The sequence below is a fragment of the Molossus molossus genome, unplaced genomic scaffold (assembly GCF_014108415.1).
Source record: "Molossus molossus isolate mMolMol1 unplaced genomic scaffold, mMolMol1.p scaffold_m16_p_11, whole genome shotgun sequence".
Lineage (NCBI taxonomy): Eukaryota > Metazoa > Chordata > Mammalia > Chiroptera > Molossidae > Molossus > Molossus molossus.
Window position 1 is genome coordinate 16,929,782 of NW_023425346.1, and position 24,808 is coordinate 16,954,589.

The following is a 24,808-nucleotide window of genomic DNA, read 5'->3' on the forward strand; positions in this document are numbered from 1 at the left end:
AGTTTGCCCTGGCCAGTTATTCTCAGTGGTTAGAGCATCAGTCCATGGACCCAAGAGTCACAGGTTCAATTCCTGGTCAAGGGCACGTACCTCGGTTGTGGGTTTGATCCCTGGCCCTGGTCGGGGTCATGAGGGAGGCAACCAAATTGATGTCTCTCTCTCACATCGATGTTTCGCTTTCTATCTCTCCCCCTCTCTTCCTCCCTCCCTCCTTCCCTTCCATTCTATCTAAAAATCAATTGAAAAATATCCTCATATAAGGATTTAAAAGAAAAGAGTGGGCCCCTTTGTCAATGTCTGGTTGGGGGACTAACTTGTCCATATGCAGGTCTGCAGCAGGACCCGTCTCTGCCACCGAAGAGCTGGACAGAGACGCGGAAGGGCTGCTGCCTGCTGAGACCGAGGGGCGCGCCTTAGCGGAAGCACAGCACCCCGCAGCCAAGGGGCCCCGCAGGCAGACTCCGGGCAGCTGGCCGGCTCACTGAGCAGCACGTGGAGAAAACATAAGTGGCCATTCAGAGTAACGGTTTGGGGACCCGGTTTGAGTCAAGGGGGTGGAGTGACAAATGGTCACAAGTTCTTTGGACAGTCTTAGAAAGGAGGCTGTGTGAGAGGAGACCCATGCTCCCGCCCCGCCACGCGAAGTCCGAGATGAAAGGCCCCATCACAGAGGCAATGCCGGCCATCTGGGGCCTGGCCTCCTGGATGCCCGGGTGTTTTCGATGACTGCAGACCCTGCCAGGCATGTTCCCCTCCCCTCCCTCCCACCCCTCCTCCGGGCAAGTGGACAGTAATCCCTAGGCACAAAGAATCCAGACCACAGCCTCAGACACTCAGATTAATATAAAGTGACTGGAGGATTCATTATAAATGAGGTTCTGTGGAAGAAAAGGAAAATGCAGACGGACTGGAAAGGCCTAGCACCCCGACTCCAAAGCAACAGGAATCTCGAGAAACAGAAGGAACGTGGTGCGGAAGAGGGACAAGAACCCCCTAGTGATGAGAAGAGACCAAGAAGCTGGTGAGCAAGGAATGGTCAGGGTCAGCGATGAAGAAAACACTCCGGGAGTCTGAAAGCAAAATGTCTCACAGCCCTCAAGTCAAATCATCTGTGCGGCTCACTAGAATAATGGCCTCCCCTCGAACCCGCCTGCAGAGTGTGTGTGTGTGTGTGTGTGTGTGTGTGTGTGTGTAAGTGAAGGAGGATGTGAGGGTAACAGGAAAGGAAGAACAGAACTTCCTTCTAGCTCTTTGACAATTGTCATTTTATAATGGCTGAATAGGGGATAAAACATTAATTTTTAAAATGAAACTTTAATCCATTCGGTATACATTTACTCTTAGATAGTACCTTACTAAAAATGTGATTGACAAAGTCCTCTTTGGGAACTGTGAGCTCAGCTAGCTTAAGAACCACATAAGCTTATTAGATAGGTATCTTTTATATTTTTCCCCCAAAATGGATTACCAGTGAATTTACCAAATTTACGTCTGGCTTTCATCAAGAGGTTGCAGTATCATATCATTGTTATGATATCAGTATTATATTCAATATGTACGTTTAACCTACTGCAATCATTACCAGATAGTGAGCACGGCTCACTCTTTCCTGATGATCAGCAGGCCACTGAGGACCAGCACGGCCACTGATGGGGTCTGTGCTGACGAACTTACATTCATCTCAGCAAACACCCACACCCTGCTTCCAGGACAGAAAACCTGTTAGTTTCCTCATTTGTCTCCCTTTCCTAGAACTGGATCACAGGGAGATTTCTGGTCGTCCGGATTTCTGAGGAACCCAGTTTATATGGACTTAGGACTATCCGCCCACTATGTGCCATTTGCCTGTGGCTGCTGCTGGTCTTAAGCTGCGTCCCCAAATTACTACACGTGTGGGAGGCGGGCTCCTCTAAGTGCATTAACGCCCATCGTGGTATTACATGAGACGACCGAAACCAATCTGACTGTGGCCCTCGGCACATACAAAGCAAAAAATGACAATGATGTCCCAGGAAGAGGTGTTTTTCATGTTTCTAAGAAAAGCTCCTGTGCCTGTGGCTGTAAATAAGACAAAAGTGAAGGAAAAGCTGTTGCTTTGAGGAAAAAAAATCCGAAATTTCTAGACTGATAATGTTCCTTGTTGCAATTTTAAAAGTACTTTTTTTCTTTGCTCTGTTGAAATGCTGTCCTTTCCAAACCAACAACAGGCGTGTTTTACAAGCTGTTTCTGTTTTCAAAGCACAGTGGAAACCCATCCATCGAACGCTTGGGAACACTGAAGGAGGAGAGGCTGAATCTGCCCTTGGCGTACTGTAACTGATCAGAAAACCAGGGACAGTGTGCGATTCAGCGTGCCGAGGACACTGACACTTAGAAAGTTAAATTCACAAATAAAAACAAAGACCTATTTTAGATACTTCTCAAATAGGAGTAATAACCAAAACTCATACTGTAGAGATTCTCATGCCCAAACAGCTAGTATTTATCACCTCCCCTCCCACGTCCAAATCTTAAAATCCCTGACCCAGTCTAGCGCTTCAGTCACAATGCTTAGGTTATGAAGTAAGACTGTACACTTCCTACTCCCTAAGTAGAGAGGCCCTCGGGTTGGGGATGCTTTGAATGCTAATGGATTAGATCACCCTCAAAAGGGCACCACCAGAAGTCAGAGTAAGTGAATTTCTTACAACATTTCATTGACCTATTACCATCTTATGAGGGTGACTCGGCATGTAAAGGCAGTATCTATTTAACAAGGCATTTTTCTGGACCCCAACCTGGAGCCACTGTTTTTTTTTTCTTTTCCGAGGCTGTGTAACATGTTTTCCTGGCAAGCTGTTGGAGTTTATATATAGAATGCTGCAGCTCTGTAACTGGAACTGCTCATCAATCATAGTGCTTTTTGGATCACAGCTTGTCATTTCCATTCATGACACTCGGATAAGTTGCGTACAAGCCTCACATGTAGGACAACCCAGATACCCACTATGCAAAAACACCAAGTTTTCAGGTTTTGTTTTCCAACTATACTTAGGACATGCTCGACTTAATCATACTTTGTAGAGTAAGGATTAAAATGCCTAATTGGCTGTAACTAAGCAAACCGAGGCCTTGGATTAATCAAGCCAGCCATCTTTCAGTTTCTGACATCAACATTTATACTCGCTATAAAAAAAAAAAAAAAAGCAAGGCTGCAGTTACATAACATCAAACCAACGCACAATTAACAGCACTTTGTTCTAATTATCTCGGGGCACAATTAATGATGGTCCCATGGCTCATTTTTCTTCTTTGATCGCTCTTAGAGTATTTATGGAGATTAGACCCTGCCGCATTGGCCTTCCCTGAGATCGGGGTGTTCTTACAAGTTCCCACACAGATCGGAGCCAGGCAAAGTAACATATTTATGCAGATTATTAATTCTTGACATGTTGGCTTTTCTAACACGTGAGGTGTTGCTAACAAGTCTCCATGCAAATCTGGCCCCGGGCAATGCAGAGTGGTCACAGGTCCCCTAGCCCTTCGGACTACTGCCCACACAGCACAGAGGTTTTTCCTTTCCCCTCAGCAGTTGGCCAGAACTGATAAAAGATCACGTCTGGATCGAACAAGCTTTAGAGGTTGGAAGGCCGAAAGGGCTGCTGTAAACAGCATTGTAGATGCGGACCAAAACCCACGGTAGGAGCGATCCGCGCTGCCTGTTCCTACTGGGAAACCCAAGCTGCAGGCAGTCCCGCTCCCTCACATCAATGTGAAGAGACAGGCAGAAAGCCAGGGAGCTCCGATCAAAGGTTCGCGGGGACTGGTATGACTTCACGTATTTTTTCTTACTCCAAAGGAGTCTCTTCTGGAGTCGGGGGGGGGGGGGGGGGCTGAGCTTTCAAGACATACATTTTCTCTCCATGGCTCAGGTCTGGCGCACTGCCACTTGGCATGTTTGCTTGGCCACGTTATTTTATCTGTAAGATGGGCAGAAGCACCACACAGAGCAGCAGCTCCAGGGTGCGGTGGGAACCCCAGGGGCTGTCAGTTATGAACATCTCTGTACAGATTGGAGGTTTGATTAGGCACTCCGTGAGTTTCCACAACAGACGCTGCTAGCTCTTACTATCTATGTGTTGGATAGAGGGGTAGCTCATGCCCTTGTACTTACAGGATGGGCCAAGCCTTCCCGTTTAATCTTAGGCGCATGTCAGCTCCAGGCTGACCCATGCATGTCCTGATGGCTCCTTGAGGCTGCTGCCAGCTGTGCTCCTTTACCCAGGCAGCTCCTCCTGCCTCCCCTCTCACTACGTGCGAGACATTTGCATGGAGCGGAAAAACTCATTTCAAATAGCACCTTCTTTCTCCTTGCCTTCTCCAAACAGAGTCCAGTCAGGTACTCTATTTGGTACTCAATGACCCTTGTACATACATTGTAATTTTTAAAAATGTTAATGTGTATTTTTTTTCTTAATTATTTATTTTTGTTACAGATGTTTCACCTTTTCCCCCCACTGATTCCCCCCTCCCCCTCATTTCTGCCCTCTCCCCAGCTTTGTTGTCCCTGTCCATTGTTCATGCATACATGCATATAAGTTCTGTGGTTTATCTCTCCCCCCCACCTGGGGATAGTCAGTCTGTACCCCACTTCCACGTCTCTGAAACTACCCAATTTCTCAGACTGTTATGTTCATTATATTCCACAAATAAGTAAGATCATATGATACTTGTCTTTCTCTATTTGGCTTGTTTTGCTTAGGATGACACTTTCCAGGTCCCACCATGTCTTCTCAAAGGATAAGAGATCTTTCATTTGTACAGCTGCATAGTACTCCATTGTCTATATGTACCACAGCTTTTTTTATCCATTCATCTACTGATGGGCATTTGGGCTGTTTCCAGACCTTAGCTATTGTAAATAGTACTGCTACAAACATGGGGGTACATATATTCTTTCTGATTGTTGTTTCAGGCTTCTTAGGGTATATTCATAGAAGTGGGATCACTGTGTCAAATGGACAGTGGAGTAAAGACAGCCTCTTTAATAAATGGTGTTGGGAAAATTGGACAACTACATGCAAAAAAATGAAACTAGACCATCAACTTACACGCTACACAAGAATAAATTCAAAATGGATAAAAGACTTAAATGTGACTCATTAATCCATAAAAATCCTAGAAGAAAATGTAGGCAACAAAATATCAGACATCATACGCAGCAGAATTTTCACTGACATATCACCTAAGGCAACAGAAACAAAGGAAAAAATGAACACATGGGACTACATCAAACTCAAAAGCTTCTGTAGAGCAAAAGAAACATCCAACAAAATGGAAAGGGAACCACTGTATGGGAGAGTATCATTGCCAATGATATATCAGATAAGGGGTTAATTTCCAATATATATAGAGTGCTCATACAACTCAACAAAAGGAAGACAAAGAACCCAATTAAAAAATGGGCAGAGGAACTAAATAGACACCTCTCCAAACAGGACATACAAATGGCTAAGAGACATATGAAGAAATGCTCAACATCACTAATCTTCAGAGAGATGCAAATTAAAACAACAATGAGGTATCACCTCACACCTGTCAGAATGGCTGCCATCAACAAATTATTAAACAACAAGTGTTGGTGAGGCTGTGGAGAAAAGGGGACTCTAGTACTCTACTGGTGGGAATGCAGACTGGTGCAGCCACTATGGAAAACAATATGGTGTTACCTCAAAAAATTAATGTGTATTTTTATTATGTAAATTAGTATATGTTTGTCCTCTCTCCAACAATGTATCTCTCAAGGGCAAAGAATTCCTCTATGGATCTTTGTAACTGCAGCATCTAGCAGCAGCCCAGACTTAGAGATGGCCAAAACGGGAGAAGGGAAGGAGTAGGGCAAAGGGGTGGGAGGAAGGAGAGAGAGAGGAGAGGAGAGAAGAGAAAAAGAAAGAAGACACCATGAAAGAAAAAGAAAAGATAACATCTAAGTTTTCTGAGTGGTATTCAAGCAATATGATATCTAAATAACTAAAATCCAAGACCTTGGGCAAATCATGGAACCGACAGGACCATCAGTGGAGACGCTCCAGCCTACAACGGCTGGCCCTGATGTGAGCATGGCCCTGCGCATCCTCTCTGCAGCCTAGGAATTTGGATGGAACTGTGGGGAAAGAGATGCAACCTTTTCACTGCTAATCAGTGGGTGCAAGCTTGGAAGCTCCTGGTTGGCCACTTGCCGACACAGAGAGAGTCTGCCTAAGATGAAACCAACGTAGAGGATAGCAGAGCTGCAAGACAGAAAGGGCTCTGTGACGTGCTCTGGACGCTTGCATTAATTCATCACTCATCCAGCGTTAAAACCCCCTTTCTGGTTAATTGAGCATTCTTTGTTTTAAGTCAGTATGAATAGGATACCTTGACTTGTGATTGAAAGAGGGATCACAGTACCCTGACAAATAGCAAGATTGCCCGAATTGTCACGTTTTCTCAAGAATTCAGATCTTTGAAATAGTTCCAGCAGACCATGGACCCTCCCATCATTTTCTCCTATATAGAGGGTGATGTTTCCCTGACTGTACCGCCCCTTTTAGAGTCATTCCTGGGATTCTTAATTTCGAAGAGCCACTGATTCTTAGTTGGATATGAGAAAAATCTAACTGCCTAACTGCATAACTTAAAAAAAGATAATATTTTAATATTCTACTAAAATACTTGTGTATAAAGACTGTGAACCCAGATGCATATCACATCACAATAAAAGTTTCTACACTCTTACTAGCCAACAGAAAGGGATTAAATAAACAGTACTCAGCATCCAAATGATAAATTTCTACATAGTCACCACATTCTATTTTAAGGAACACTGAAGAATATGGGGGAATAGTTTTTATATGTTACAGTAAAGGGCAAGCTATTGAACTGTATAAAGTGCTATTTTATAATTTGCTAGTTTAATTAAGTACAACAGAGAATAAAAAAGACTAGAAATATAAATACTAAAATGTTAATAGCAGATAGTTCTGGTGTAAATATAATTGATCGATTTCCTGATATTTTCCTAATTGTCTATTTTTCTACTTTTCCTAATTTTTTACTTTTATAATCAGAAAATTGCTAGTATAAAGTTACATCCTGACATAGGAAGGGATTTTTTTTTTTTTAATCTTTGAGCCCTTTTATCAAAGAGAGGCTTTTTGTCTCTAACCCTAGTGCAGTGACTGTTGTGAGGTGACCCACAGTTGGATGCAAATTAATCAGGAGGAAGACATACACCTGATGCTTTAAGACAGAAATGTCTGGAGTTACCTGTCAGCAAGCTGTCATAGAAGCTAAAGAATAGAAGGAAACAGTTAAGGATTTCTATTCAGACGATCACCAGCTGACTTATAACTTTATTTTATTTTATTTTTTTACATTTCCTTAGAATTTGGGAGAATAAAAGTGAGAGGAAAAACAAGGTAAAACAATCAGGAATGCTAAGAAATTAGACTGTTTCTCTCATCTACAAGAAGCCAAAGCCAAACCTGGGCATGTACCACCCCACAGCCGTCAGGGGAACCATCAAAGGCAGGTAAGAAGGTGCTCTGAGCACTTTTGACTACAAGCTTTCTCAGGCTCAAGAGCTCCCTGGCACTGAGCATGTGTGGGCAGGGCATCTGCATCTAAGTCCGAAGATTCAGCAAAAGTACTACTTAAGACTGTGGGCAAAGAAAGCTGAGATTAAACCGAACTGAACTAGACCGAAGGTGTCTCAGAAGCTTTGACTATAGCTCTACAACCTGTCTCATGGTTCTCAGTCCTGGCTGTGTGTCTGAATTGTGGTTCTCACTCCTGGCTGTGTATCTGAATTGCCTGCAGTGCTTTATAAAAACACACATATTTAATCCTCCCTCTAGGACTTAGAGACATGGAACTTCCCAGGTTGTCTTCCAGGCATCTCCGTTTCTAGACGCTCTGTTGCTGCATGGGGTTCATTCCTCTGGTCTGCTTGCAGATTTTACTCGCACTTCTATATTTCTTTCTCCTGCATTGTGGATTTCTCCCTTTCCACCAGATCGTTAGCATTAGTACACGAGCATGCCCTAATGCCACCATATTTTTTATTATTATTATTATTTTTAATCCTCACCCGAGGATATTTTTCCATTTTTTCTTCAGATAGAGTGGGAGGAGGAGGAGAGAGAGAGAGAGAAACATTGATGTGAGAGAGACACAACTGGGTGCCTACTGCACGACCTACCAGGGCTGGGGACGAACCACAACCGAGGTACATGCCCTTTACTGGAATCGAACCCGTAACTCATCAATCCATGCTCTAACTGCTGAGCTAAACTGGCTAGGGCAACACCTGTATTTTTTAAATAGCTTCTCTTATACTACGGCTTTTTTCAGGTACGACTCTCTCCATGTCAGCCCAATCACAAGAAAACTTCTCAAAAGAGCTGTCTGTACATGCCGTCTCCACATCCTACCTTCCTACCCACTTAAAGCAAAAAGTGTTGTTATCAAGCTCGTAGCAGACCATCCCTTCCGAGCCAGTGAGGGAGTCTGCGCTTCATCCTGCTTATTCTCTTAGCAGCACCCCACAAGGCTGCTGTGACACCCCGTCCTCAGGCTTCTCTGACACCTCCACCTTTCTGATTGTCCCGCTCCCACATGAACTACTCTTTCCCAGCCTCATTGGCTGGCTCTTCTTCCTCAGCCAGACCTCCACCCAGACCTCCACTAGAGGGGCAACCAGGGGTCTGCGCTCTGCCCTAAGGTCCACATTTATACTTATTTTTGGCGTGGCCTCATTAAGTTCCACAACGTAGACTGTCATCTATATGCTGATGACTCTCAAATCCATATCTCTAGCTCTGACCTTGGCCTTGGATATCCAACTACCTATGGAATGTCATCACTTGAATGTTTAACAGGCATCTCAACTTTCCATGCACCAAAACCCCCCGATGATTGTATGCTCCTTTCTGCAAGTCCCCTCTCTGAGCCTGCCCTCCCTCAGAAATTCAGTACAGCCCCACACTCCATTGTTAAGGCCAAAAAACTAGAAGCCACCCTTGATCTCTCACTTTCCGTCTCATTCCACATCCAATTCATCAGTAATTCCAGGTTTTCTAAAATGTATTCTTACTAGATCATTTCTTACCAGCATAGCGGAGCTGTACAACTAGAGTTCAAATTCTGATTTCCTTAGTTACCGACTATGTGACCTTGGGCAAGTTACCCAACATTTATGGGGCTCAATTTCCTAATCTTTAAAATTGGTATCCTACTAGTCATATCTACCTCACCTCAGGGTTGTTATAAAGGTTAAAATAGTATAGATATATATTTCCTAACTGGAACAAGGGCTTACTGATATCATTATTCCCCACATGTTCAGTGATATTATTATTATTATTCCCTATTAGTCTTAGGTGCCTATCCTAGACCAGTCTACTAATAGCTTTGATCTGGAATCTAAAACAACCTCTTACCTGGTGTTTCTGCCTCTACCTCTGTCTTGCTATTAGCCCATCAAGCAGCCAGAATCGTCTTTCTAAAGCACAGGTTAGATCCTGTTACTTCCCTAGTTAGAAATGCCTAATGGCTTCCCTTTGCATTGATAATTACATTCACAGTCTTTACTGTGACTGAGGCCTGTAAGGCTTTACAGGGTCTGGCCCCATCTGCCTCTCTCAACTCATCTTCTTGTCATTTTTTAATCATATACCTGATGTTCCAGGACAAAGTTTCTATTTCTGCTTCTCTTAACTTGACAAGCTTTCTACCATTTCTGAGATTTCACACTTGCAGTTTCTTCTTATTCTTTGTCCAGATTTTCACTCAGCTGTCTCCTTTTTATTATTTATATTTTACTCAACTGGCCCAGTATCAAGGGTGAGTGGAGGTGAATACCTCCCTCATTTCCATCACCACTCTCCTGTTATGATATCAGCTAACATTTCTTATTCAGAGACCCTTGTTTGTCTGTTTATTATTTGTTTTATTATTTCTTATTTTATTAAATATGTATTTTGTCTCTGTTCAGTGGGGTTGAAGATCTAATCCTGGCGTCTAAAGAGTGTGTAGCCCATAGAAGATGTTAAATAAATATCTATTAACAACAAATTCAACATGTAATTGTGATGTGCAGCTAGGTTGGAGAATTGCTATTTAAACTACCCCATTTCAAACAGGAATTACTGATTAACAAACATGCTAATGCTTAGCATTTGAACTGTCATACTTTCACAAAAAAGATAACTGAGTAGGAAAAGCTGTTATTCACTTTAGCACATTTAATTACCATATTATTCTGCACAAAATACGTTTTTTCCCCATAAGAAGCTAAGTTCTTCTGACCCTGAGGCTACAGCTAAGGCATCAGCGTTTTTTTTGTTGTTTTTTTTATCCTCACCCGAGGACATTTTTCCATTTTTTGTTCAGGTAGAGTGGGAGGGAGAGAGAGGAACAGAGAGAGAGAGAGAAACATCGATGTGAAAGGAACACATCGAGTGGCTGCCACCCGCACAACCGACCAGGGCCGGGGACAAACTGCAACCAAGGTACGTGCCCTTAGCGGGAACCGAACCCGGGTCTCTCAGGACCGCAGGCCGACGCTCTAACTGCTGAACCAAACCGGCCAGGGCAAGGCATCAGCATTTACCTGGAGGCTCAAAACTCCCAGGTGGCCTCAGGCCTCGTGTCCCCCTAGCTAGAGTCTAGGAGGAGTCAGAGGTGCTATGGGAACTGAGAGCGAGCTAAGGGCGTTTCATCTGGATTTCAAATCAGATACAAAGTTGGTCAGTGAGTAGGGAGAAAGGGCTGCAGGGATGCAGGAAGAGGCCTGAGACCAGCCAATCCTGTATTTCAAGGAACATGAGCAAACCTGGGCCTGAGGCCAATGCCCAGGGATAGAGAAGAGGGAAAACACACAGCCAAGTCAATACATCATAGAGGTCAAGTCTGGAAAGATCCCTTGAATCCATGGTGTCCTTTGATAGAAGGGGCCTGCAACATGTTGAACATGATGAGCTTTGTTCTGAATAAGCAGTCTCTGAAATAGCAGCCTTGAAAATCTAAATTAAAAAAAAAAGAAAGAAAACACCACACCTAATACTTAAAAGTTACAGAAAATGTTCAAGTGGCATCCATCTCACCCAGTGTGTGTGTGCGTGTGTGGGGGGGGACCCTTATGGCAGGATACACCAAATACACCAAATGGTTTCTCCAGCAGACATCAGGACCCTAAACAAAATTATAATTTAGTCCCTGGGGAAGTAGTCGCTGAAGATGAAGGGACGTGGCCTTCTCTTCTTCATGAACAACTGAAAATTACCGAAACTAAGACAATGAGTAGAGAAAACAACTGCTAAGAAGAGAAAGAAAATATGTGTGCATGCATGTGTATTAATAGTATTTTGACTGCTGGCCCTAGGTTTCCTTTTGGAAAGTAAACGTCTTCTTTCGCAAAATACCTTGATGAGCTCTGGGAGCGGTATGGAATGAGACCACGGGTGGGGGACAGAGACCGAGAAATCTCTGCATAGTAAGTGCTGGGGAACTCGGCCGAGGGAGCGGGAGCAAGCAGGAAAGAGCTGTGCGCTCTAGGGTCGGAGGCTGCGATGGAGGAGAAGGGTAAGTGTGGAATGTCCGGTGGCTAAAAGGCTTTAGGGAAAGACCTTTAGCCTTTGGAATGTTCTGCCATGACCACAAAGCCATTGTGGGGTTGAATTTTGGAAGCAATGGAATAAAGAGGGCTCTGCTTTCCATGAGTTTGGGAAGAAGAAAGAAGGATTTAAAGTTGAGAGCAAGTAGGAACTCAGCCCCACAAAGGACACAGAGGAAACGGTCTGTGGTGGGGGCAGCTCTAGGTGTTCCTCAGGCTGAGGGATACTGTGCTTGGACAATATTGACTAATTCTCAAAGTCAGGGCCTCCTCAGCCTCGGTTGTTTTGAAATATGCTCATGAAATCAATCAAGAATATAGTATTATGAAAAGTCAATGCTGCATCTCCTCTGCTTTTCCACTCTTGGGGCCTTTTGGGGGAGCAGGAATTAAGGAGGGGTACTTCGCATCACCCCGAAGATCATTCTCCTGTGCTTCTTTTAGCTCTGGGGGGCTAAGAGCTCGGGGTGCACATATATAGATGGCTGTTTAAAAAATACACCAATAGATGCCCTGGCCGATGTGGTTCAGAGGCCGGAGCATCGGCCTGTGGACCAGAGATTCCTGGGTTCGGTTCCCGCTAGGGGCACGTACCAAAAAAACAAACAAACAGAAAAACAAAAACAAAAATATACCAATAGAAAAAATTGTTTGATTTTCTAAAATCTTGCTGTACAACACCAAAATTTTCCCAAGTAATTATGAAGAATTCTATTTTAATGCCCCTGCAATCTTTGGGAACAGTACTTTGTTGAAGTGTATAGATCTGTGTGGGGGTCTGTGATTGACCCTGAATGCACTCTGTCATAATGAGCCCTCTATTTTCACACAATAATTTCTAACTTATCCAAATGATTATACAGAAAGCACATATAGTACATTTAAAAAATAAAATAAATAAAGTAACATGAAATTCATATAAAAGTTGTATGGACACTATATGTATGTGATTATATATGTGTGTATATATACATTATATATATTTAATGAAGATCTCTTATTATTACCTATTTGAATAGACAACAGTAAGATATTTTGGGGCAAGGAAAGAGTAAACTTTATAGTGAGCAAAGAATTTTAAAAAACACTCGGCCTAGAGGAAATTAAATTAGATAATATTTTGGGGAATTAAATTTGTGGGGCTTAATAGCACTTAGAAATATAATCTATTGCATCCAACTAATACTGGGTGCAAGTGTTGTAGCCTGAAGTATAAAGATCTCTGGGAAAGTAAAAAAAAAAATACTGCTTCTCTTTTATTCAGTAAGGACTTAAAAAACATTCACTGCCAAAAATATATTTTAAATACCTCTTGACTTGATTTAATAAAATGTTCTTCACAAAGTTTTTTCAATGACAATTAGGTAAACTAAGAACATTTGTCACTGTAGAGATAAGTAAAACTAACAATTTAAGTATGTGGTTCTAGGGAAATAAGAACTTGTTATATCCACTCATTCCTATTGTTAAATCCAGTTAATTCATTCTCAAGACAAACCCATGAGTTTCCCAGAACTCTCAGACAGAACCCTCAGTGTCCCTTGAGAAGGCTCTCCCACATTTGACAGTGACTATCTTAAAAATGAAAAACATATGGAATCAAGTGATTCCTGGCTTTTGCCCAAGGGGCGCTGCCAGAGGTTCCCTAAGTTGACCTCTCTCTGCCCATGTGAGACACACTTGCTTATTAACCCATGTACCTCTGTCACTCCTGTGTGCGGCGGCTGAATTTTTACAGCCAGGGTTGTTTTGTGGATCACTGTATCCAGGTAAACGGGGAGACTGAGTTAGGAACCACAGGCGCCGTGGAGTGGGTGGACAGAAGAGCCCCGTGCCAGGCACCACTGTACAAACATAAACTCCTAGAATCCTCATTACTTTTCTGGCACGTAAGTTTCTATTATTAGCCCCATTTTTGCCCTTGTAGACACAGAGGCACAGAGAGCCTAATTAATTTGCCCAAGGTTTCAAAACTAGAAAGTAGTAGAACTGGGATTCAAACCAAACCCTGGGAATCTGGTTCCAAAGTCCATGATCTTAACAAGTTTGCTTTACTATTGCTGAGGAAACTAGAGTCAAAAGGAAGGATGCCTGCAATAGACCGCCTGGTGGGTTCTAGGCCCGATTTCAGGAACCAACCATAGAAAACAAACCTCCAGTCTTACCTTTCACTCTGCTCGTTTTCAGGATTCTGTAGACCCAATGGGAGAAATACATTTTTAGGGGTTCTGAAGGCCCCTTGTACCTAGCTTAAGAAGAGATGGACTACCTATCATCCTTGCTTAAAAGTAATTATGTCTCAGTTCCACAGGCTAACAGAAAACTTATTAAAAGGAGATAAGCCCACCCATAGAAAAAAGCATCTTTGCTGAATCTTTCAGCAGCAAAATCTCTATCAAGCACTAATAACTGAATGTTCTTTGAGGACTGCTCTACACATTCAGGAATTAACACTTGAAGTGATGTCAAATGCCATTAAGTAATAGACCCGCAGTTTCAAAAGTGCTTTGGAGGACTGCCGTAGTTCAAAGACCTCCCTCAAGCACCCTTCAGCTAATCCTCACATGTACTTTCATGTTTTACATGGTGAACTTCTGCACAGATTTTTTTTTTTCTTAAAATAATGGTTCTGCTTAAAATTTAATTTTTTACAACCATGCTTACATAGTATTGGAAATTTATCGATTCCCTCATTCATTCATTCTATTAGGTACTGGGTAAACAACGGGAAATATCGAACAGCCTCTTCATTCAAGGAGCTTGCAATTCTAGGGGAACTGGTCCAGTTTGAGGGCTGAACTGAACTGAAAGTGAATTATTGTCAGCTGTACTCTTTTTAAGGCGAAACAATCACAGTCGCCAGGCCTGGAATCTCTGCGCACTACTGATGGTGTAGACTCGTCATGTCAGAGTAATCACAATGGAGAGACCGGACCCTATTCATCTGCGGGAACTGAGGGCCGGGGAAGGAAGATTTGTTCTCACTCGAAACCAGTGCCAATAATGGAAGCAGAACACTTATTTTCTTTCAATGTGTAAAAACTGTTTCATTTCTTACCTCTAGAGCTTTCAGTCTTTCTAACAGCAATTTGGTCTTTTCTTTGCCCTCCTCCACACTGCTGCTTTCGCTCCTGGAGTCCTCATCGACCACCATGTGATCTTCCAAAGCTTCTTTGTGCTTTCTCTCTTCCTCTGACAGCACTTCCTGAAGCAAGAGAGAATTCTGGTTTGCAATAATCTCAGCTGAAAAACAAGCAAGATGAACCTCTTGGAATCTCCCTATTGCTTTTGCGTTCTTTCTGGGGCTGAAGTAGAAATTTTGCTAAACAAATGAATGGTGCTTATATTAGTAAACACAGCAGATATTTTTTAATGAATCCTGGCAGGACAAAGCCATTGGGTCACCACCTCCGAATACACACATCCTCTGCCCAGTTGGAGAAGTGGCCTAGCCAACAAAGACTTGGGTAGAGTCCTGTGGTTAATCCATTTTTATCAGCACCATAGAATTCAGCTGTGATTTAAACTGGGCACAAATAAATCAACCTTTATACCTTATTTCTGAACAGCTTAGTTCCTCAAATAAGGATCATTAAAGTCATTGGACATCAAGCCATTTAATTAATCTAAGGGACACATTCAAGAAATATTGCCATGATAGTGAATTAATTGTAAGTGAATTCTTAGAAGTCAGAATTCTAAGCTGAAGTCAATGCGTTCCTTTGGCCCAGTAATGACACAGCTCTAAGGACCCCTTAGTCCCCTTCCTAGCACTCCAGGGTTTGTGATACTGCCTTGAGGCAGACATAAAATGTGATTATCTTGTCTTACCTCCCTGCTGGAAGGACCCTTTACTCAAACTTGTCTCTGGCAGCTTTTTGGAAGCTGAGAAGTGTTCATTTGAGCCTCATGACTGGCTCTTGTTTTCAAGGGAAAAAAGAAATGTCAAGAGAATATCAGATGAGAAAATTCACCCATTTTTATGTACATCCAGACCCTGCTGTTACAGAACTGGGCAGCATCACTCCTCGGCACAGAGTCTAACCACAACGCTGCAGAAACCTTGTCAGCCACGGCCCAAACAGAATTACCAATGATCAGAGACTTCTGTACAGTTAGCACTGAACTAAGATCATTTGCAAGCATAGAAGCACAAAAGATATGATTCTTAACCTCTAGGCACTTATACAATCCACTTAGAGAAGAATAATAGCATAAGAGGGAAAAAAAGAACAGGTTTTCCAACTGTGCTCACAAAGGTGCTTTGGAGGTTTCAAAAATATATAACTTATTTTTTGAAAATAAATTATGAAGTATTCAAAAATGTCTTCATATATATGTACATATATGTATATGTGTCAATATATACATATACCTGAAGACCACATAGTATCTCGACCCATATTAATCTGTTTTGCATAGATTTCAAGATATAATTTTCCGTCATCTCTCTATAGAAGTGCACGATTATCAGGAAGGTGATAGCTCTTCTTGAATCTGGCCCCTCTAACACACAATGTGCAGGTGTGCTCACGTCCATAGCATGTGTGAGTTCAGCTCAGATAAATGTCAGGCAAGTTCAAGGTACAGATCCTCAGGCCAGGACAAAAGCCCAGGTCATGGTCATATTTTTATAACTTTGATTCTTTAAGGTTTGGTCACTTGTCAGGTGTTCATTTCCATGATAAGGAATATGAAGTCCACAGATTTACAAACTCAGCTTTGAAATGAAGTGATCCTTCTACTTCTCTTTCAAGATTTGGGATCACTATAATAAAACCCTAAACTGGAATTGTGAAGCAAGCTGCTTTAAAAAGGTTATTATCTACATCTCTTTCCCTATATGAATTATGGCTTTTCATTGTTCTTTCAGCCAATTCCATATGTGTATATACATAAACATACATACATTCCCTGTAATAATTAAGCTCTACAGGTAATTAAAGAAGCAAAGAAAATTCACTGTTGTGGTGAGTGAACAGTCAAGACTTGGGAATATGGTAATAGAGATTCCAGATCTCTCCTTTACCAGCTTGGCAAATAATCTTGGACAAACTATTTAATTTCAATGACTCTTGGTTTCTTTGTCTCCTAAATGCATATATGAGGCAAATATCAACATATACCACATACACACACAGTCAATTTTCATTATTCACAGCACTTACACTCTATAAAGTTGTCATGAGCCCAGAATTAGTGAATACTGATTCATGGCTCCTAGGACAAAAACAGGGTTTGGTTCCTGTGGGCTTCTGGTCACAACAATTTCATCACAAATTAATACATAATCTCATTTTATAAGTGCTCCTATTTAAAGACACTTTTTTTTTTATCCTCACCTGAGGACATTTTTTCCATTTTTTGTTCAGATAGAGCAGGAAGGACAGAGAGGAAGAAAGAGAGAGAGAAACATCGACGTGAAAGGGACACATCAAGTGGCTGCCACTCGCACGACCCAACCAGGGCCGGGGACAAACTGCAACCTAGGTACATGCCCTTAGTAGGAACCAAACTCGGGTCTCTCTGGACCTCAGGCCGACGCTCTAACCTCTGAGCCGAACTTGCCAGGGCTATTTAAAGACACTTTGAGATGAACTAAGGAACATATATGCATAATCCATGGACACAGACAATAGTGTGGGGAAGACCTGGGGTGGGGTGGGGCTGGGGAGGAATGGAGATGTATGTAATATTGTCCACAGTAAGTGAATGAATAAATAAATAAATAAATAAATAAATAAATAAATAAATAAATAAAAGTAAAGACAGTTCATGCAGTATATGCTGTTGCTTTATTCACATTGAACTGATGGCTAATGGCACTATAACTCTCCCTGAACAAAGCCTGCTTACACCCCTTTCTCAATAGGCACCTCATAGCCCCCATGCACTGAGAACACGGACAGCACTTCTACACTATTTGTGGGGCCGGTTGAAACAATGAAATCACCAACAAACAGCATTAGATGTGAAAAGCGTGGCACTAAGTAGAGCACAGAAAGGACACACATTTTCAGGTGACAGCGGACACCAGAGGCAGACTGTTGCCTTGTCCGACCATAGCTGAGAACGGGCATATCAGTGACCAAGTTTTCACTCTGTGAATGTCCATGAATGACCATAAACACATGCAAATGTTGACTTTGGGGACTGAAAATAAATTTAGAGGGTAGGCAAATTCACAAATTCAGAATCTACAAATAATGACAATAGACTGAACACACACACACACACACACACACATCTAAAGTGTCTAGACACAGTGTGTAAATATTATTATATGGAACAACTGGAAGTAATTCAAGATTAAATAGATGAAGTATGAGTATTTAGATAACATAAAACACAAGAGTCATTTTTACATCACTTGAAGAAAGGGTGATCGATGTGGGCTGTGAGCTGTGATTTCATTAACATGGACCATGACTCAGGTTTCGACAGAGTAATACAACTTGAATAGTTAGAGAAGCAAAGTAGGGGGATTTTGGTCCAAGAAAAACCTGAAACAAAAGCTCCCAGTCAGGAGTAAGTTGTGTCCTTATTGGTTTAAGAGGAAACCAGTTAGATTATAGTACAGAAAAAAAAAAAAAAAAAAAAAGGTGAGATAATAGTTGAGGAATGAAAAGCAAAAGAGAAAGGATTCTTATATATGAGAAAGAAAATTCAGACATGACTCATTCATTCATTTATTCATCCTAAAAATCTTTGTTGTGCTCCAATTACTGGCCATTCACTGTTCTAGATGCTGGAGATGTGGTCAAGTTCCATGAACATGTATTCGAATGGTGGGAAACATGCTGAACTCCCAATTAAACAAGTAACTTACATAGTTGTAGCGAGTGGTAAATGCTATGAGGAACATCATAATGTGACGGACAGTGGTATGTTTAGGACAATATTCGATTTGGGACTTCAGTGTAAGGCTCTCTAAGGAGGTGGCAAGTTGAGCTGAGACCAACTGATGAGAGGAAAGCAGTCTTGCAATGGTCTGGGAGAAAAGCATCCCAAAGAGAAGGAACAGCAAAGTAAAAACCCAGTGGCAGAGCTACAAACTTACCTTGCTGGCCAGCTGAGAAGAGTCCTTGACAGACTTAACAGTGACTAAAGAGAATGAATAGTAGGACATGTGATCATAAGAGAACTAGACCATGGAGCATCTTGCAAGGCACAGAACGGGGTTTGGATTTTATTCTAAGTGCAATAAAGAGGAATTGGAGGCAAGTCGGGGAGTGATAGGTTCTGATTTAAATTTCAGAAACATTATCCTGACTGCGGCAATGGACTGGGAGCTGTGGCGGGAAGGCCCTGGGAAGCCAGCCGGGAGGCCTTCACATAGCAAGGGATACACATTAGAAACGCTTGGAAAGACTGAGACGAGGATTGACCTTAAGCAGTTTTCACACGGGATTGGTAGGTCAGAAGCCCTGGATCCTACGCCCCGCTTTACACGTTTGCACTTTGCTGGGCAAAGTATTGGACCTTTGTAACCTTCAAGAAAATGAAAGGGCTGGACTCACTGTCCCTTCCAGGGCTAAAGTTGTAAGAATTCAATTACTCAAGACCATTTTCAGGGGAAAAAAATGCTGTCGATAGGCCCAGTGGTAATGGGGACGGCAAGAGAAGAGAAGAGGGACCTCTATATTCTGTAATAAGAGGGCTCGAGAGCTGTTTGACTGAAGTGTGATGATGCTACCCAAATTGTCAGTGCTTAAGCAAAAAGTGAAAAGAGAAAATAGAAGCAATTTTTTAGACACTGGTTTGAAAGTCTGGCAGGGCAGGAAATGGAATACAAAGAGCTGTGGCTGAAGGGCATTACAGAGACAAGTGGAAACCCTTTTCAACTGACAGAGCCCCGAGGTGTTTGAAGAACTAAGAGGGAGCACAGAGATGGCAGCAAAGGTGGGAATGTACGAAGAGGAGGCCTGCACAGCAGAGAGGGCAGGAGAAGGACACTGAGGAAAAAGTCAAGGTCTTCCAAATGTGGTTCCCTGCAAAATATCACTTTGCAGCTTAACTTCCCAGTTTGCATTTCTAAATCATTAGTTAGTGTCTCACTTGGGTTCTTGCAGAACAAGGAGTCGAGTGTATGTAGTTCATTTGAGAAATGCAGGAAATACCAGTAGGGTGCATCTGAGAAGGCAGGAAGCCATTACAGGGCATACTGCTAAGTAACTGAAGCTAAATCGATGGAAACTCCAGAAAGGGGGCAAAACACAGGGCTCAGAATCATCCCACCCCAGGGCTGAGGGAGTTGGGTGCTTATGCACCAATCCCTGGGAATCAGTGCAGCTTCTGGGGTGTCAGTTTTCGAGGACTCCAGCCTGCCACAGGCAGTGCCACAGCACACTCCTCACACGAAAGTGACCTCTGACAGAGACCCCAGAGCTGGGAGCCACGGGAGCACTCCGGATGGCTCTGGGGTGTGGGCGGGCACTACTGATGCCACTGCAGGGACAGAGGAGGCCTGCCAGGGCTCTGATGTGACACCACCCAGGAGGAAGGCCGCATCTGTATGCAGTTCAGATACTCCCTGACCCACTGACCTGTTCGAAAAGCACCCTTCCTGTTGTTTCATATTCGAAAACGCCCAGACAAATCCAGAAGGCACAGCTAACTCTCCTGTCCTTTTCTTCGCTCGTCTCCTTCATCACTCACCAGTGACGGTGTTAGAGCATAATTAATAATGAGAAAGAAGGGAGATGAAAACATGTATTTTAAGTAAGTAGACGAATAAGAGAGAAAGTGGTAGAAGAAAGAGCAGAAAATACCCCACTGACAGATCACTATTGTCAATTTCAGAAAGGGGCTGTTCAACTTACATTAAACTTATAAAAGCATGACATTATTTTTATTTTTATGTTCATTCTTATCTTAGGATATTTTTCCATTGAATTTTCGATAGACTAGAAGTGAGGGAAGGAGAGGAAGAAACCTCGATGTAAGAGAGACACGTTTAAGACACATGTAAGATTGCCTCCCACATGGCCCCAGGCCAGGAATCGAACCTGCAACCCTTCGGTCCATGGGCCGATGCTCTAACCATTGAGCAAACTGGCCAGGGCATCACATTTTTAAAAACAAGTCTATGTATTCTATCCACACACATATAAATAACCTAGATTTTTTAAAATTAGAAATTTTAATTCCTTTGCCAATTAATCACCTGTGATATACATGGTAAAAAGAGAGAAAGCAAGACAGAGGTCAGAAATGTGTTTTTAAATAAAATATATTCTCCTATGGACCTCCTAGAGAGAAACAAGAAAAATAAGCCAAGTCCACTGCTGAGACTGAGTGGATCCCAGAGGTGACCTGCTTGCATGTTTCAGGTCTGCGTGGGCTTCCGTGCGCAGGGAACGCTGGGAGTGCGGCCACCACGCGAGGCTCACGTCCCACGTGCGTCAGCTATGGCTGAGGCTGTAAGCTTGTTTCCTCCAGGGATTTAGACTTGGCTTTGGCGGACACAAAGCAGTCCTCGGAGCTGGGAGTTTCTCTGAGTGGACCAGGGCAATGCTTCACATTTCGGGGACCCCTCATTTTTGTTCTAAAATAGTCAGCGCCACCAGGCCTATGTAAAATAGTATCAATTGACACAGAGCTCTGGGCTGCATCTGTTCAACTCGGATGACTATCTGGGGAGCTCAGTTAGTCCAAAGAGCAGGCAGCAGAACTCTTCACTGGTGCCAGCCACTGTTCAGTCAGAAACATCAGGAGGGAAGTCATCAAAATGCCCTTCCCCAAAAAGGGTCTTATTCATCTCCTGGTCGCCAGCTTCCCCAGCCCAGCACGCAATGGGCTTCATGGAAGGTCACCTTACTTTATAATTAATTAATGAATCCATCTATTCAATAAATATTGACTGAGCAGCTCCTGTGTGCCAGACAGAAGATGCTGGGGGTACAAATGTGAATAAAACACATGTGGCCCCTGTTCTCATGGGGCTCAGTCTTGTGGAAGGAGACAGATCACAGTCAAATGTGAACAGCCCTGTGATGTGCACTGGGAAGAAGGGTTTCCAGGGGCTTGAAGAATCAATAATAGAGGGAGACAAATGAGAGGTCCAGAGAGCAAATGCCCACAATTAACACCCTGAAAGTTAACCAGGAAATGGCCATGAGGCAGGAGGAAGGGAGGGTAATTTACAAAGTCTGAAAGGAGCTCCGTGTATCTGGGGAGGAAAAGAGACTGGGTGGGCTGATGGGGCCAGGCCACAAGTCAAGGGATTTTGCCTTTACCCTCCGAACAACTGGAAGCCTGGACTGTTTCTGCGTGTGGGCGGTGACCTCAGGGTCTGTGTTCTGAAATAGCTCTCTGGTGCAGTGGGGGGAGTAGACTGAAGGGAGGTTAGCAAGATGCTATTGGAATCATCTAAGCAGGGGTTGACTGAACTATGACAAGCTCTCGAAATGAAACCTTGTAGTTTGTAAACCATCTTGTAATTTTGACTGTTTAGTATGCAGCTCCTCCAACAAGGACAAATAACAAACATTTCCTTAGGTCGCTGGTATTCAGAGAGCAGTCCAACAACCACAGGCATCACAGTCTATAGGGGTGAAAGGAGAGAGGTGTCGCTTATTTAAAATTGAGATACCTCGGCCAACTGTGGCCCCAGTGAATCCCACTGTCTAAGCATGGCGCCAGGACTCTAATTGCAGAGAACACCCTGGGCAAGTCTCAGCCAAGTCGAAGTTTAGGAGCCTCTGGACACAGGCGCTCCAGCACAGTACATGAACCACTTCCACTTTAGATACGTTTTTGAGGTTGCATGCTTGATCTAATTTTTATATTAAATAAGTAAATAAGCAGGTAATGATTCATCATTCAAACCCCTGGAGCGTAACGGGGGTGGCTATTAACAGCAGACTGGGACTGTAGATGTAAGCCGGGCACGCTGGGGCACACCCACCGAGGGCCTGCGATGTCCGACTTCAGCGGCAGGTGCCGGCGGCGGAGGCGCACACTAGCAACCGGTCTGTGTGCACAGAGCCCCGCGGCCGGCGTCTGGGTTCTGAGAGTCCACAGGCCACCAGGTCGCGGCTGTGCCTTTCCGTGGAAGCCGTAGGCATGAACCGTCTGCAACGGCGTTGAAAGCGTCTATAGCAAAGGGCGCCAAGGTCCGTGGAGACAAGTTCTGTGTGTGCAGTATGGGGGTCAACCGTGCTCCTGCCTGGAAAGCTTCCTCATTTAAAAATGCTCGCTTGCCTCTTGTGTTTTTATAAAAAATAAGGAGAAAGCTGTCCACTAATGTCCTAAGTGAGGATGAAAGTGGCAATTGGTAGTTACGATGGGCTCACAATTTCAGTAAGAAAATAAAAGAAGTTTACACATTCTTGCCTCTCCCCCTGAGCCCCTGCCTCATGCTCAGCCCCCCGGGTGTGTGGTTGCCTGGGGGAGAGGGGGTGTCCTAAGGCTGAACCTCAACACGTGGCCCCGGGGGGTGACACTAGATCTGAGCACAAGAGTGTAAGGAAAATTGAAGAACCCCAAATTAGCACAGAGGGGGTCACATTTGGACAAACCTTGGCATTTCACTTGATAGGATAAGGGGAGAGCAAATGTCATCTGTTTCTTGAGGTCCAAGAAGTTCCATCTTACTGTGAACTTTTCTTATCCAGGGTGATAAGTCTATTCTTATCCAGGATGGGAACACAGACCCATTTTTATCAAGTTTTAGAACAAGTAGAAACAAGAAATCTATATTTCAGTTCTAGCTCTGCTGCCAGCCAACTGGGTGACTTTAGTCAAGTTGTGAGTTCTGTGTTCCTCAGTTTCTTCATTCATAATGCACAGAAGGCACAGAAAGAGGCTACCTCACCTTTATACCATTTTGATCATCTGTAGAAACTCAATTTTGAAGGATAAGTATTTAAAATACTGCTCAAGTTGCAGGATTTAATGCAGAATGACATGAAAGTTAGATCTGCCTAGAAGGTATGTTGCCTAATAAAATCTCTCGTGAAAAAAAAATCCCTCTTTTTGCTGTGTACTTTTCTTGGGCCCTATGACAGAAGTCACCTGGTGAGTCACACTGAATGAGCAAGAATTTAGTAAAAAGTACTCTGAACACTAACAGGAAATCATGCCCAACATGAGTCCTCTCTGAAGGCATTTGCTTGTGGGAGGAATAATTCCAACTATCTCCTGGTTGCAAGGCCTTAGAAAAATAAAGAGAATTCACTTATCTCTATTTTTATCATTTTTTAACTCTGATGGCAGATACAGTATAATTTAGAGATTGGGGTGGTGGTAGTATGAAATGTTTTCTTTCCAGAACACAAAAAATAATAAATAGCATCTAATATTTGCTATTAGATGCTATTTATTAGAGTCCAACCAAACAATCTCATACACACCATTTATGCACTCACAGACTCCCTTTACAGACAAGATAGTAGGCTCTGTCCAGTTGCAGAACAAACGAGTTACGGGATGTTGCATCCAGCACAGGGAATCTCGTCAGGAATATCATAACTGTACAGTGACATGTGGTTACTAGACTTATTGTGGTGACCACATCATAAGGTATATACATGTCAAATCACTATGTTGTACATCTGAAACTAATAAAATATTGTATATCAACTACACTTTAATAAAAAGAAACAGGAAACAGGTTCTGATGGGTTATTAAGTGACCTGTTTGACAGTAAGGGGCAGAGTCAGAATTTGAATTCAGTTCTGATGTCCAATGTCAGGCTCTTTCCACAAGCTCAGTCACCTCTTTCAGACTTTCCCGCGTCCCTATAGATCTGTCCTTAATGGGAATGCTATCTGCGAATCTGCGAGCTTGAGTCAGCTGTGAACCTGCTGCTGCCAGCATCTCCCCAGGGCTCCCAGACCGTCCCCCAGGGCATGGCTGATCTTATCAGAGATGTCAGGTCTGGCCTCAGAAGACTATCGGCAGAATAGGTTTGACCAACCACTACCACTTCTATAGTTAATGATGATTCCATTAGTTCAAAATGTAAACACACACCTTAGTACAAGCCCAATGGAAATGCAGGGGCCAGCGCCTGGCTGACAGCCGCCCCAGGGAGCCCCGTGGCGTCAGCTCCTGTGATTTATTTACTCATTTGTTTTCTGGTGGTGGGAAGGGTGCACAGAATATACTGTCACTTTAGATAGCACTTTGAAAAATACCATAAAAACATTCCCAGCGATCGCTAGCAG

General features: G+C 43.1%; 1 protein-coding gene across 1 annotated transcript in view; it reads right to left on the reverse strand.

The window, feature by feature from the left end:
* NCKAP5 (NCK associated protein 5) overlaps positions 1-24,808 on the reverse strand; it is a 650,664-nt gene that overhangs the window by 318,835 nt on the left and 307,021 nt on the right. Inside the window, exon 5 of the mRNA XM_036254823.1 lies at positions 14,694-14,840. Within this exon, the coding sequence (XP_036110716.1) occupies positions 14,694-14,840 (147 nt within the window). The remainder of the gene's footprint in view (positions 1-14,693; positions 14,841-24,808) is intronic.